Source organism: Asparagus officinalis, chromosome 1 (assembly GCF_001876935.1).
Source record: "Asparagus officinalis chromosome 1, Aspof.V1, whole genome shotgun sequence".
Lineage (NCBI taxonomy): Eukaryota > Viridiplantae > Streptophyta > Magnoliopsida > Asparagales > Asparagaceae > Asparagus > Asparagus officinalis.
The window spans coordinates 95,861,307-95,876,116 of record NC_033794.1 but is presented as its reverse complement, the minus strand read 5'-3'; the positions used below and the strand labels follow the sequence as shown (position 1 = coordinate 95,876,116).

Genomic DNA, 14,810 nt, shown 5'->3' with positions numbered 1-14,810 from the left:
GATAAATTATCTCCCAGAGCTATTTCTTGTGTTTATTTAGGAATTAGTTCAGAACATCGAGGTTATCGTTATTATGATCCCGCAACTCGTCGAGTTCATATATCTCGTCATGTTCAGATCGAAGAGGATTCTCCATATTATTCTGCTTCTGATAACTTTAATTTCCTCCACTCTACTGATCATGCTTCCCCGTCAACTGCATCACCCACTTCTTCACCTTAATTTTTCTTTCGAGATCTCCCTGACATCTCTCCCTCTCCTTCTGTTGACTCTTCCTCACCCGAGTCTTCTCTTACACCATCTAATATATCCCGTGGACACAACTCTCACTCCAGAAAATACTGTTGATCTTCACGCACCTGCGTTAGCATCTCCCCCGCCTGAGGTTCCTCTTGCTCTTCGTCAAGGCAAACGCCCACATGTCATGCCTGTCCAGTATGCTTCTGTTACTTCTCATTCACCTATCTTTCATAACTTTCTTGCTGCCATTCATACTATTGTTGAGCCAAAGTCCTTCCAAGAGGCAGTTCAAATTTCAGAGTGGCGACAGGCTATGGCTGAGGAATTTCAAGTCTTTCAGCAAACTCATACTTGGGATGTTATTCTCTGTCCTCCTGGGATCTCTCTTGTTAGCAGTAAATGGGTTTATAAGGTCAAGTTTTGTCCTGATAGCACCATTAAACGTCAAAAAGCTCGTTTAGTGGCTCGAGGTTTTACTCAGCAATAAGGTATTGATTATGAGAAGACCTTTGCTCCTGTTGCTCAGATGCCCACTGTTCGTACTCTTCTTGCGGTCACTGATGCTCATCGTTGACCCTTATACCAGATGGATGTCAAAAATACTTTTCTTCATGGCTCTTTATCAGAGACTGTATATATGCAACCGCCTCTAGGATCAAATATTCCTCCGGGACATGTATGTCTCCTTCGCCGTGCTGTTTATGGTCTCAAGCAGGCACCCCGCGCTTGGTTTGAGTGTTTTTACGATGTCGTGCTCAAAGCAGGCTTTATAGAAAGTCATCAAGATGCTTCTCTGTTTGTTCGCACTACATCGCGTGGCAGAGTTTTATTACTCATCTATGTAGATGATATGATCATTACAGGTGATGATATGATAGGTATACAATACGCAAAATCTCAGTTGCAACAACAGTTTCACATGAAGGATCTTGGATCTCTTCAGTATTTTCTTGGTCTAAAAATTTCTCATGGCCCGCGGGGTGTATTACTATCTTAACAGAAGTATCTCTCAGATATTCTAAATCAAGCCGAGCTAACTGACAATACAACTATTGATACTCCACTCCAGCAGAATGTCAAACTTTGCTCTACTGACGATGAGCCTCTATCTGATCCTACCCGATATCGATATTTTGTTGGCCAGTTGGTCTATTTGTGCATCTCTCGACCAGATATCTCTCATGCTGTTGGTATTATCAGTCAATTTGTTAGTGCCACACGTTCTGTACACTATGCTGTCTTATTACAGATTCTTCGGTACCTCCGGGATACTAGCACTCGCTCTTTTTTGTTTCCTACTACATCTAAGTTAGAGCTTTGTGCATATTCTGATGCTGATTGGGCTGGTGATCTAATTATCATAAAGTCTACCATAGGTTATTATATATTTCTTGATGATTTCCTTATTTCCTGGCGAAGTAAGAAACAAGATGTTATTACTCTTTTCAGTACTGAGGCAGAGTATCGTGCAATGTCCACAACAGCTAAAGAGATTATTCATCTTCGTCGCCTTCTCAGTGATTTCAGCATTTCTATTACGACTCTTACTCCTCTCTACTGTGATAATAAGAGTGCCATCCAGATTGCTAATAATCCAGTATTTCATGAAAGGACCAAACATATTGAGATCGACGCTCATTTTGTCCGTCACCAAGTTATCAAGAACAAGGCAATTCTACTTCCTCATGTTTCATCCGCGGATAAGCTTGCAGATTTCTTCACAAAGGCCTTACCTGTTCATCGGTTCCAGTTTCTTGTACGCAAACTCACTTTGTTTGATCCAACATGAGTTTGAAGGGAGCTGTTGATAATAGTGTATTGTAGTGGGTTTTAGTCCCATATTGCTTGAGAGAACAAACCTCACACTCCTCTACTTGTATAAATATATATGCACACTTAATATTCAACTCAAGGGAAATTTACCTAAGATTCTCTCTCTTACTTTAACAAGTAGCAACGGTCTCCATGGTTCAGCGCCTACTGATATTTCCAATCTTTCCAATTTGCATTACGTATTCCTGGACCTTTCCATAAAAGATAATCTTACTGCTGACGGTTCCTCACTGCTCAATGGAAGTTGGAGGAGAATTGAGACATTGATATTGGCTTCAAGTAAGGTGTATGAATCACTTCCTAAATCTACTGGAAACATCATTTCACTCATGAATCTTGATCTGTTTCTTAACAGCATATCAAGAGGACTCCCAAGCTCTATTGGTAAGATCTGCGGCTTAAATCTCTTGAGATTAATGGGAAACAATCTGACACTTGGACTTCCTGAATCTCTTGAGAGGTCTTCTACCTGTAGCTCTGAGAGACCTTTGCCTAGTTTGATCCATTTGTCCTTGAGCAGTAATAATATTGCAGGGATTTTACCTGAATGGTTGGGTGAGTTTGGAAATCTACAAGCGCTTCAGCCTGGTTACAATTCAATTCTGTTCGATTCCCCCGACTCTAGGGAACCTATCACTTCTTACAGACCTGAGACTTGAAAGAAATGAACTAAGTGGTACTCTTCCTAGTACTCTCAGGCAACTTTCTGAACTAGTTGACTTGGATATCTTGTAGAACCAGCTATCAGGCATAGTGTCAGAATATCACTTCTCAAAGCTAAACAACCTTAAACTCTTAGATATGACTTCCAACTCCTTGATCCTAAGTGTTGAGTTCTAATTGGATTCCTCCATTTCAAATTCGGAGTTTAGGCATGGGTTCACATCAATTGGAATCAAATTTCCTTCTTGGCTCAAAGACCAAAAGGAGTTCATGTTTCTGGTTTTTTCAAATTCTAGCGTCTCTAGCAAGATACCAAGTTGGTTTTGGGATCTCTTCTCAAGCCTCTCTCTACTGAACATTTCTTTCAATCAGCTACCAAACTCAGTTCATGTCGCACCTTTTGCTGATATTGACATGAGATCAAACTTCTTGAGTGGCTCCATACCAATAGTGTGTAAGACAGTTGAACTACTTGATCTTTCTCAGAATCAGTCCTCAGGTTCTATTCCATCTCATATTGGCGAATAGCAGCCATATGTGATATACCTATCTTTCTCCAATAATAATTTATCTGGTGAAATCCCATCATCAATGGGAATAATGCAACTATTACAAGTCATTGATTTCTCGAGGAACAATTTGGTCGGAACCATCCCTCCAAGCTTGCATAATTGTTCTTATCTCAAAGCTCTTATACTAGATTACAACAATCTCTCTGGATTCATTCCTTCTTCATTAGGAAGCCTGCATCAACTTCAAAGTTTACACCTCAGCAACAATAGATTGGTTGGTTCAGTCTCACCATCCTTGCAAAATTGGTCGAGTTTGGTAATTCTCGATCTCCAGAGTAATGCACTTCAAGGAGTTATTCCATCGGTTTGGAGAGAGGTTTCCGGATCTTAGAATCCTTCGACTGAGCTCAAATAAATTCTCAGGACAAATCCCATCTCAGATTTCCAACTTGAGCTCCTTGCAAGTCTTTGATTTCGCAGAAAATGATTTTATCGGCACAACTCTTGAAAGCTTGGGGGATTTGAAAGCAAGGGCCAGTTCAAGAAAGATAAATCCTTGTCTGCTCTATGGAAAATACAGGGGGACTTACTATGAAGAGAGACTATTGGTGCAGGTGAGCAGCAGAGCACAATTGTAGACCAAAACTTTGTCACTTGTAATCAGCATTGATTTATCAGGCAACAATACCTCAGGGGAATTCCCATCAAATTTGATAAAACTTTCCGGTTTACTTGTTTTAAACCTCGCCAACAACTTTCTACATGGAACAATCCCAAACCAAATTAGCAATTTACACGAGTTGCTATCTATGGATCTCTCGAGCAATCTCCTCTCGGGGCCCATTCCTTCTTCAATGTCATCAATGACCTTTATGAGTTTTCCTAACCTATCAAACAATAATTTTTTGGGGAAGATTCCATCAACAGGCCAATTTCCAACTTTTAGTGCATCTTCATACTCCAGAAACAAATTCCTATGTGGAGCTCCTCTTACAGTCCAGTGTGAGAGGAGTAGTTCCAGAGAGAAAGAAAGTAGGGATGATACTGATGGAGCGATAAGAGATAAGTGGCTTAGTCTTAGCATTGGTCTCGGTCTTGCAGTGGGACTCTTGGGATTGCTTGCAGTTGGATTGATTGCAGTTGTATCAATCAAAAAAAAACATGGAATACTGCTCACTTCAAGTATGTGGATTGGATAATTGATAAAATTGCGGGAAGCAATAATGATTTTGCACATGATAGAAGCGGGTAAAGTAGAAGAGGCGGGTGGTGAAACTTATTCTTAACATGAGCTTAGTCCATCTAAAATGTACTTCCTATGGTTTGAGCATGTTTTATTAATCACTATGAGTCCTCATAAAGTCTATGTGCTATGTAAATTGCAGCAATATTCTGGCATCAGAGTGTTTGTACCTACATCCATAGTGAAAATACATGAAAATTTATGTTTATGAATTATGATGTAAAATTATTCCACTTGTTTCAAGGTTTCTCTTCAAAACACTATTTTAATGCGCGCTTGCCGCAACTGCATGAGGGAAGAACTTGTGCTATAAATGAAATACCAGGATCTTTTAGCAAAACACACACATACATATACATACAATTATACATATACACACATCTTCATCCATCCATCCATCATCCATACATACACATACATACATACATCCATTAGTACATATATCTACATATATCATTATATCTATATACACGCACAGCAAGAACAGAAAGGCAACAACAGCAGCAACAGAAACAGAAACATCTGTTAAGGCACCGCCACAACCTGTTTGGGTGAGGTACATGAACTTTTCTATACACATACATATATCTAGACACACAGAGCAAGAACAGGAGAGCAATCGCAACAGCACAGAAACAACCACAAAAGCACTGCCAACCTGTTTGGGCCAGCTACATGAACTTTTCTGCAAGGAATACTATTAATTTGTATCATACACAACAATATGTATGACTCTTACTTTCTTCTGTATCTTACTCCCATTTCTTTATTTCATTTTGCAGTTTATTCAGGCAGGTTATGATTATCATGATTAGACATTTAGAAAGTTATTCAAACACTTACAATAAGGTATTCGAATTAAAAAGGGTCAGCTATATTATTATTCACTTCCCTGTATTTTCTCCTTTCACTGAAATAATTGGATGCACTTTTTATCTGTGAATGGACCAGTTAATGCTAAATTTGATTTTTAAACCATTTGAGGAAGCCTCAGGTTGAATTATAAGTTTTCCAAAACAAGTGTGATATTTTGGATTATCGAAGATATAAACAACTATTGTAAGAGTAAAGATTGCCATTTTTAATAATAATTTTTTTAACATTTTAATATCCTAAAGTCACTAATAATAAATTTCAGAAAATATTAGGTCCGTAAGTAATATAGATTTATTATTTCTGATACACACACACACACATATATAACTGATTAAATTTATTTGGATTCATTATTAGCATGGCAAATATTTATATAGATGATCGTTTATAATAATATATTACTAACTAATTACTAACTAATAGTTTATAGAAATTATTTAATTAAATCACATATATCAAACATTTCTTAAGTAAGTAATTATATAAGTATATACATTTGGGGGGTGGGGTAGGGGAGGTTACATACGGGAACTGCAGTAATAGAGAGGAGGTTCCAACCGTGCTTCGCACGGGCAAAAGACTAGTATATCTATACACAGAGAGCAAGAACATAAAAGCAACGACAACGGCAACAGAAACAACCATAAAGACACTGCCAACCTGTTTGGGCTAGCTACAACTTTTCTGCACTGAATACTATTAAGCGTAAGTTACTATTTTAAATTGGCAACTACCGAATCATTCTTGTACAGTTTGGTTGTTCTTATCCTAGTTGCTACAACTATAATCCTACCATTCCTCCTTATTGGAATGCTCCTGCACATAATGGATGCTCCTGCATATGTGAAGTTACTTCTTGAAAATTTCCTCATTTCTTATCCTATATTTTACCATATTTATCAAAATCCTTAGTTTCGGACATATATATATTTTTCAATTGGCATTCATTCTGAACGTAAAGCATTGCCGAAGTTATACCAGAATTATTATATGTTCCTTCAATTCATGGATATTCTACAAGCTAGATCTCCTGAAATATTTACTCACTTCAAATAAGATCCTCTAAGATATTATTAATATTGTTTATGTTGCTGAGTCGCGTGCGAAAGCGGTTTAAAGCGGTATTAAAGCGGCTTACAGTCGACCAATTTTAATGATGAATTTAAAGCGCAAAGCAGTTTAGATAGGTAATTATGAATTTAAAGTGCAAAGTGATTTAGAAAGGCATTAAATCAGCTTCAAATATGTATAGTATATGCTAACTTAGACTATAGAAGTTTACATAGTGTTTTTCCTTTTTTTGTCTAGAGGATTCTTTTTGAAGGCTGGAGGAAATCGGAATATTGACTAATGACGATTGCATTTAATAGGTATTATTTCTTGCCTTTGATAATTTACATTAACTCATTGACATGTTGACTATTTGATGTTCATAGTTCATTACATGTTAGTTTAGCACGCTAAAATGTGCATAAGATATAGTTAATATTGTACGATTGAATCAAAGTATTCTTATGTATTTCATGTTTAGGATATCTGCAAATCAGCACATGTGATTTGTAGAATTTTTTTCTTCCATTTATTTTTTGTCGTATAATTTTTTCCATTTAAGCCTGAAAAAGCCTTAGCGGCATTTTCGCCACTTTTACTTAATTGGACATTTAAGTGGTGTTTTTAGCCTGCATTTGCAACACTGCTCCTTGATAAATAAGACTGTCATCCTTGGGATCCTTGGCATCAAAATATCCTGTTACGTTTAAGAACATGACGCTGAGTGGGTTTGTGTTGCAAATGTATGAACAAAAGCGCAAAGTAGTTAAAGCAGCATTGAAGTTAACTTAACATACCCGATTTTAATGGCGAATTTAAAGCTGAAAGCGGTTTAAAGTGGCACTGAATTAGTTTAAAGTGAAATCTATTTTTTCTATGTAGGGTAGTTTTTGCTACCTTAGACAGTACATGTTTATTTATTTATTTTTCCTGAGAGAATTCTATTTGAACTTTGGAAGTAACTTACAACATTAAGTAATGGTGATTGCGTTTAATTGGTGTGTTTTCTTCCTTTTAAGAATTTGCGTTAATTCATTTAACTTGTTGACTATTTGACGTTCATAATTCACTACATGTGTTTAACACGTTAAAATGTATACAATATTTTGTTAATATTTTGTGATTGAATCCAAGTATTATTAGTGTTGTAAAAAGCGGCAAATCGCACCGCTAATCGCGGAAACGGTGCTTTACCGCACCGATAAAGAGGATAGCAGGGTGTTTTGGTGGATAAAACCACTTTTGCTCGAAAAGCGGTGTTTAGCGTGAAATAGCGGTTTTTAGCGCTAAAAACCACTATCCCATTTCATAAATCCCTACCCGAACCCGATCCGAACCTGACCCAAAACCATAAAACATAAACCCATCTCCCTCTCGCCGCTCTGATTTTTGATCGTCAGCTGCCTGCTCTCTCTCTTGTGCCTCTCTCTTTCACCTCCTCCGGCAACGACTTTCAACGTTGTCTCCGGTAAACGTTGCATCCGGTCAATGCTATCTCCCGCACTAGCAGCAACACCTCCGTCTCAGCAACAACGCATCATCACCTCCATCTCCATCTCCCGCACCAGCAGCAACACCTCTGGTCAACAACCAGCAGCAACATAAGCCCATCTCTCTCTTGCCTCTCTCTCTCTCTCTCTCTCTCTCTCTCACTTCCTCCGACAACCAGCAGCAACACCAGAACTTCCCTCCGGCTTAATATTTATAAACGGTTATTATCTATCATGATATTATATTTCTTTTCTTATTTATCATGTTAAATTTCTAGTAGCTAATATAATGATGATGTTACTAATCAATACTTTTCTATTGCTGAGAATTTTTATATTAGAGACTTGAAAATTGAAGAAATGAGATAAATAACGGTCTTTTTGATAAACATGTATGTTTTTTATTCTTTATAATTATAGTACTCTATTAATATTATGCAATTGTTACACATCTATTTCATGCTTATGTATCAAATATGCATTTGTAGAATTCTTAGATTTTGATAAATTTTCTTATTTTTTAGAACATTTAAATATATTTATATTTGACCGCTATTTGACTATGCGCTATTTGCCGCTATTTTATTGCAATAGCCCCAAATAGCCTTAACAGTAACTCTCTGCGATGCGACGCTATCCGTTATCAGCAACCTTGAGTATTATACACAGATTTCATGCTTAAGATCTCTATAAATCATCACTTATGCATTTTTAGAAAATTTCCTCTATTTTTTCTTATTTTATAATTTTTAGATTTTCTTCATTTTCTTCTTTCTATCTTAATTTTTATCTCTATCTAAAAAAAAATTAAAATGAAAAAATTAACTTGGAACTTTGTCTACTTGAGCCCCAAAAAACTTCAACTGTCTTCTTGTCGCTTCCACTTAGTAGGGCACTTTTAGCCTCTTTTGTGTTTTTAGCTTCTTTTGTATTAAGTAGCCTCTTCTTACAACAATACTCCTTAATAAATGAGGTTGTGTCCTCCTAGCATTCTATGTTTATATTTGGAATAATAGAATGAAAGATTACCTCAGAACAAAGGTAGAGATGAAGACACTCTTCATCACATGATTAATACGATCATCTTTGGTATGGCAATATTGCCCTACATCGGAATAGACAACCATCTCGGAGCAACATGACATTTTGATTCCGAAATCTAGATTATTCTGTTTTGTTTTCTAATAGTTCTACTTAACTCCTCCTATCACACTTCTCTCTCTACTTCTCCACTATCTCTATGCATATTCTGGCTCTATTTCCTCTGATTACTTAATATAGATCTCGGATATCTCGCCGTGGTAGCTCAAAAAGGTAATAATTATAACTATTGTTCATGGGTATTCCTGACAAAGTGACAATCAATGTAAACTCCGCCTTCATTTCTTCTCACACTTTACAAATGTACACCCTACATTTTTTTGCAAATGTGCAATCTACATTTTTGCCCGCGCCCAGGTTGGGATCCTGAACACCCCCCTCTTTTTTTTGCTGAAATTGTCCTTCAAGATGCTCTTTTTGTTGTATTTTATTCTGATTTATGGAGGTTATCCGCAAAATGCGGAAACTTATTAGGGGTTTCTGCAATTCCAAAAGTTATTGGGTGTTTAGTGTGATTTTGGAAGTTATTGGTGGTTAACTAGAAAAAAGGTGGATATTCTTAGGGTTTAGTGCGATTTTGAAAGTTATTCAGTGTTTATCCCAAAGTATTGAAAGTCATTGGGGGTTTATTGCAAAACATAGAAAGTTCTTGAGGATTTAGTGTAATTTATCTTAATTATAACTACTCTTCTTGGGTATTCCCGACAATCAATGTGAACTCCAACTTCGTCTTCTCATAACTTTACCGGTGTATATTTGACATTTTTATTTCCTTTCACTAATTCTATATCTTCAAGATCTTGAAGGTTGAAGCTATTGTAGTTATGATCACACAATAAGCAACATGCATGTAATTGTGAGAAATGCAAAGGGCTAGAGGATCCTAATTCCCACATTTTCCTTGTTTTTCAAGTAGCTAGTATAAGCCTATTTTCTTCACTACCAACACTCACTTATAATCCTCTAAGGAATGACGCATCCTTAGCCCACTGCTAGTAACTTGTTGCTGAATTTGGATACAATCAACGAGACCTGTACGCTATCCAAATCGAACGATGCCAGCATTCAACCTTTAATGTTCTGAATTTTAAAAAATATATTTAACTTAAATTTATTAAGTCATTCTACAATTACATGGTCTCGAATTGCGACGGTTACAATCTTTATGCTAGATCACATTACTATTTGTCATCCATCAAACTAGTATCTCACACTTCATGATCAACCCCATCTGTCAGTAATAAACTAAAGGACAAATTTTTAAAAAGTACCATTTTTGAATTAATATTAGCAAAATTGACTTTATTATAGCAAAATTAGCAAAATCAACCGTTTTCTGCCATCTTGGTAGAAAACGGTTAATTTTGCTGGAAAAGGTTCGGGAATTATACGGGACTAGTAATCCCGTGTAATTAGAACACACTAATCTTCTCTTCATTGATGGTATAGCACTAGAAGACACGTTGACTCCTAAACAGTGGCTAATCACACGGGACTAGTAGTCCCTTGTAAATTAAAACTTCCGCTTTGCAAAACCAACCTTATTTTGGCCAGCGTGCCAAATGAGGTCGATTTTGTTAATTTTATTATCAAACGGTCAATTTCGCTTACATTGTTTCCAAAAAGGTTTATTTTAAAAATTTCTCCTAAAATATCTCTTTTAATACAACTGCAATTTTTTGAGGCATTTATTCATACACCTTAATTTCAAAGAAATCTCCCTTTTGAAACCAAAAGAAGCAATCACAGATAATTAAAAAATAATAATAAATAAATATATCTCCGTTATAGAAAACTTCAAGGAAATCCGAGAATTACCGAAAAAGGATCCAAAACTGGGCTAAAATCCTTCCTCTATTCGCAGCAGCCAGCAGTGTCCCCATCGTCATTGCTTTCTTTGAAGTATTCAGCAAGTGGGAAACCTACAAAGATGGAAGTTTTGGACAAAAAATGCGATTTCTTTTCAGAAAAAGAAAAGTCAGTAGTTTAATTTTTTGATTAATACCTAAAGCTGGCTGCCAATCTATCCCAGCTTCATCCCGTCGCTGAGAATGACAGTGTTTTGAATTTAGAATAGCGGCCTGAGAATTTTTAACTGATGAGTTGTCGTCTTTTTCAAGAAGCGTTATTTGTCTATATGCCCCCAAATCTTCCATATTTGTACGTTCTTCCCCCGAATCTTCGTAGCTGCAAATCTACGTCCAAAATTTAAGTTTGGCCCCGAATTGACCCAACGAATAAACCCTTCTTCCTTTTTCTTTTGTAAGCAAACTGTGGAAGGGTTAAAATAATCGTATTCCAAGATCCCCTCAAAATTCCACGCATATTATTTTATCTTCATAATATAACTCTTAATTTAGTTATTTGCTATTTACATACAATAGACCCTTCTTCCTTTCAATTGGGGGTTTTCTCTCAAAGGCATTTTACTCAAATGGTCAGTTCAGGTTAAGGGCCAATTTAGAAAAGTTTAAAGTTTAGGGGGGGTTGCGTAAGACCCCCAAGAATTCAGGAGAGTTAGTGAAATAAACAAAGTTTCAGGGGTTTTCGTGGGAAACACCCCAAAATTCACGGCGTTTTAACAATTTACTCTTCAACCCAGCAGCTGCAGCTATGCAGTGACTGTCCACCATTTACTAACTTCTTGAATTTTTTTTTTAATTATAAAAACCTTGAAGAGGCTTATTATTTAAGAATGGACTTCTCATTTATGCAGCCTTCTGATGTATTGACAAATAAGCCCTTCACCGTAAAGAGGATTATAGCACGAGCTTTGCTACAGGGACCCAAAATATGGGACCAATAGAGGGGACAAGTGAGGTGTCCCCCTCCTATTGGATAATAAGTTGGTCATCATTAATGATGACTAACTCATTATCCAATAGGAGGGGAACACCTCACTTGTCCCCCTATTAGTCCCATATTTTGGGTCCTCGGGGAATTTTTCTTATAGTACAATTCAGGCTCAAATTGAAGGGATACAAATAATTGCGTTCGAGATTGTTTCAATATACCGCCGGAAGTTTATAAGACCATCTCCAACCACCCTCCAAATCTCCAAAATCTCCAAATTTGGAGAGTGGAACCTCTCCAACCACTCTCCAAATTTGGAGATCTCCAAATTTGACCCTCCAAATTTGGAGGGTGGGGAGAAATTTTGGAGGGTCTCTCCATAACCCTATTCATGATTTTTTATTTACAATTTTGCCATTTTTAACTATTTGATTTCTTAAAATTTACCACTTTGCCATCCTTCTTAGTAATTTAAATTAGATGTTTAATTTCAAATAAATATAGTTAAAAAATTATTAATCTAATATTTGAAATCATTATATATTTGGAAAGGGCTCGTTGAGATCTTTAAAATGAAACTAAGATTAATTTATTTTAGTATTATTATAAAATTATTAATTTTTAAATTAAATAAATAAGTATCAGATATGAAATTTTAAATACGGGGATCTATTTAAAGGAAATTATGAATAGAAAGGAATATAGAGCTTCATCATTCGACTATGGATTTTCCTCCAGAGGGCCAAGAGGATTTTCTGATCTTCTTAGAGGAAACGAATATGAATTTCCCACTGGAAATCAAGGAGGATTTTCTCAATTTGCGGGCGAAGCTGGTTCTGTAGGAAGAAATGAATATGGTGGTTCTTCGAGAGATCGGGATGGAACCGGTAGTTATAACGATAATGGCCTGCCAGAATTTTAATTGTCTCTTATCATATTTTATGTTTGAGGTTTATGTTTGCGACTTATGGTATGTTGTATTAGAGGTTAATATTTGCTTTCTTGTTCTATCGATGTATGCTTTCACTGTTATTTCAGAATTTCTTCTTTTATGATATGTTGTATTGCAGTATTAATATTGGGTTCATTTTAAAGCTCTCATCGACACCTTTATAATGTTATAAATTTTTTTCCCAAATAAATTATTAACAATGAAAGTATTAGCGTAAACTATATCCAACATTCTTTAATTTATATGGCTTTTTTGACAAAAAAATAAAAAGAAAAACATTTGGAGAGTGTGGGTTGGAGCAACCCTCCAAATTTCACCCTCTAAATTGGAATATTCCTAGAATATTCCAATTTGGAGGGCCAAATTTGGAGGGTTTGGTTGGAGATGCTCTAAGCAGACTACATTAGTTTACAAACCACGACCTAATTTATTGATAAGAAGAACGCATAGTTACAAGTAGAACGCATCATTTCTACAAGGTTATTTTTCACAAGACCTCCGTATACTATGGGGCGCTTGGTAAGAGTGTGCCTGTACGGTTGTACCTTAAAATTTGCACATAAATCCCTCCTAAATTTTGAATATCAGAGAAGACCTAATAATTTTGGAGAGTTTGACAAAATCCCAATGAACTTTTCGAAAACTTTCACAGACTGAACTATCCTTCTTCGTTAAATAACCCCCTGTTCAACTAAAAATGTGAAAAACCTGTCCCCATATTTTGCCCAATTTTCCTTCATTCCCTGTTTCCAAGTAATTCTAAAACGGCATTTGCCTCAAAATTAGGTGAATGATTGAATCCTTTAAAAAAGTTCAAATTTGTTTGTGAAGTTCTCCAAAGTCTAGGGGGTTTTCTCCTAGATGTCTCAAATTATTTTTTAACAATTTTGATAATCTCAAAGTTTCAATTCCATTTCAGCTTAATATATATTCTCATTTAGACTCATTAGATTTTTTGTTCAAAAATTGTATCACATGCTTACATTTAAGTCCATTATATCTAGTTGATAGAGATCCATGCAACCAAATGTCCTCAATACCGGTGTCAAATGCTAAGTGCGAGATGCGAGATGCAAATTTAATAAAAATCTCAGCAATGATATCAAAATGAAATTACATCGAAGCTTTTACATATGAAAGTGTTTAAATGATACTTTCGGGTATCAAATTAAAAAATGAGTAAACTATAGGGTGCTAATGTGAAACTAAACATTTTATTATGTTATTAAATGAGTAAATTGCACCAACCGCAAGACCTTTCAGCATTTTGAAATTAAACCCCCAATAACTTTCAAAATCGCACCAAACCCTCAATAGCATTTTGGAATCGCAGAAAACTCCCAATAGAGTTCTGCATGTTGCAGATAACCCCCATTAATTAGAAAAAACCAACAGAAAAAAGCATTTGAAAGATATTGAGGGTTTACTGTAATTAACCCAAAAGGTATGGGCTTTTCTGCAAACGTTATTGGGGTTCTAGTGAGATTTTGAAAATTGTGCGGGTTTACTCGATAATTCGTAACATCCAATTATTTAATGCCACCGATCATTATTAACCATCTTTATTCTAGCAAACTTTATTAGAGCATCTCCAACAGCTTCCTCATTTTATTGGTGTTCTTACTTTTGAAGAATTTTGGGTTTTTTTTGGTCCAACAGATTCCCCATCTCATTCCCTAAAATAGGGATGGAGGAGGAAAAAAGAAGAGTCTTCCCCAAATCTGGGGCGTTCTTCAAATATTTAGGGAAAGCTTGATCATAAATGTAGCACGTTCTTCAAGACGAGATGGAGGGGAAAATAAATATAAAACAAAATCTGTAATTACAAAAAAACTATGGGGACAGTTCCAATGCATAAGAGCATCCTAAAATAAGAATGTAGAATATTTTTATTATTGTAATAAATACAGGATTCTTCAAAATCAGAAAGATGTTGGAGTTTGGACCAAAAATAATTTGGAGTATGCCTTTGGGGAAACTATTGGAGATGCTCGGCCTCTCTCTCAATCTTTAGAAATTGGACCTCATCAGGCGCTATTTCTCTATCTAATTCGAGC

At 36.0% G+C, this 14,810-nt stretch overlaps 1 protein-coding gene and 1 long non-coding RNA gene across 2 annotated transcripts; one reads left to right on the top strand and one right to left on the bottom strand.

Moving 5' to 3' along the window:
* On the top strand, positions 3,519-4,447 carry LOC109837712 (DNA damage-repair/toleration protein DRT100-like). The gene is made up of 2 exons (XM_020406054.1): positions 3,519-3,806; positions 3,927-4,447. The coding sequence occupies exons 1-2, from the start codon at positions 3,587-3,589 to the stop codon at positions 4,445-4,447; spliced, it is 741 nt and encodes a 246-aa protein (XP_020261643.1). The 5' UTR covers positions 3,519-3,586.
* Positions 4,898-11,170, bottom strand: LOC109828574. The gene is made up of 3 exons (XR_002243761.1): positions 11,014-11,170; positions 10,827-10,930; positions 4,898-5,176 (listed from the first exon to the last, which is right to left on the bottom strand). It is a non-coding gene; the product is annotated as an uncharacterized LOC109828574 (long non-coding RNA).

Excerpts from the sequence above, each read along its gene's own strand:
- LOC109837712 (XM_020406054.1), top strand. The coding sequence starts at position 3,587 with ATGCACTTCAAGGAGTTATTCCATCGGTTTGGAGAGAGGTTTCCGGAT. Across the intron at positions 3,807-3,926 it reads TTCAAGAAAGATAAATCCTT|GCAACAATACCTCAGGGGAA; the intron begins GTCTGCTCTATG and ends TTGATTTATCAG.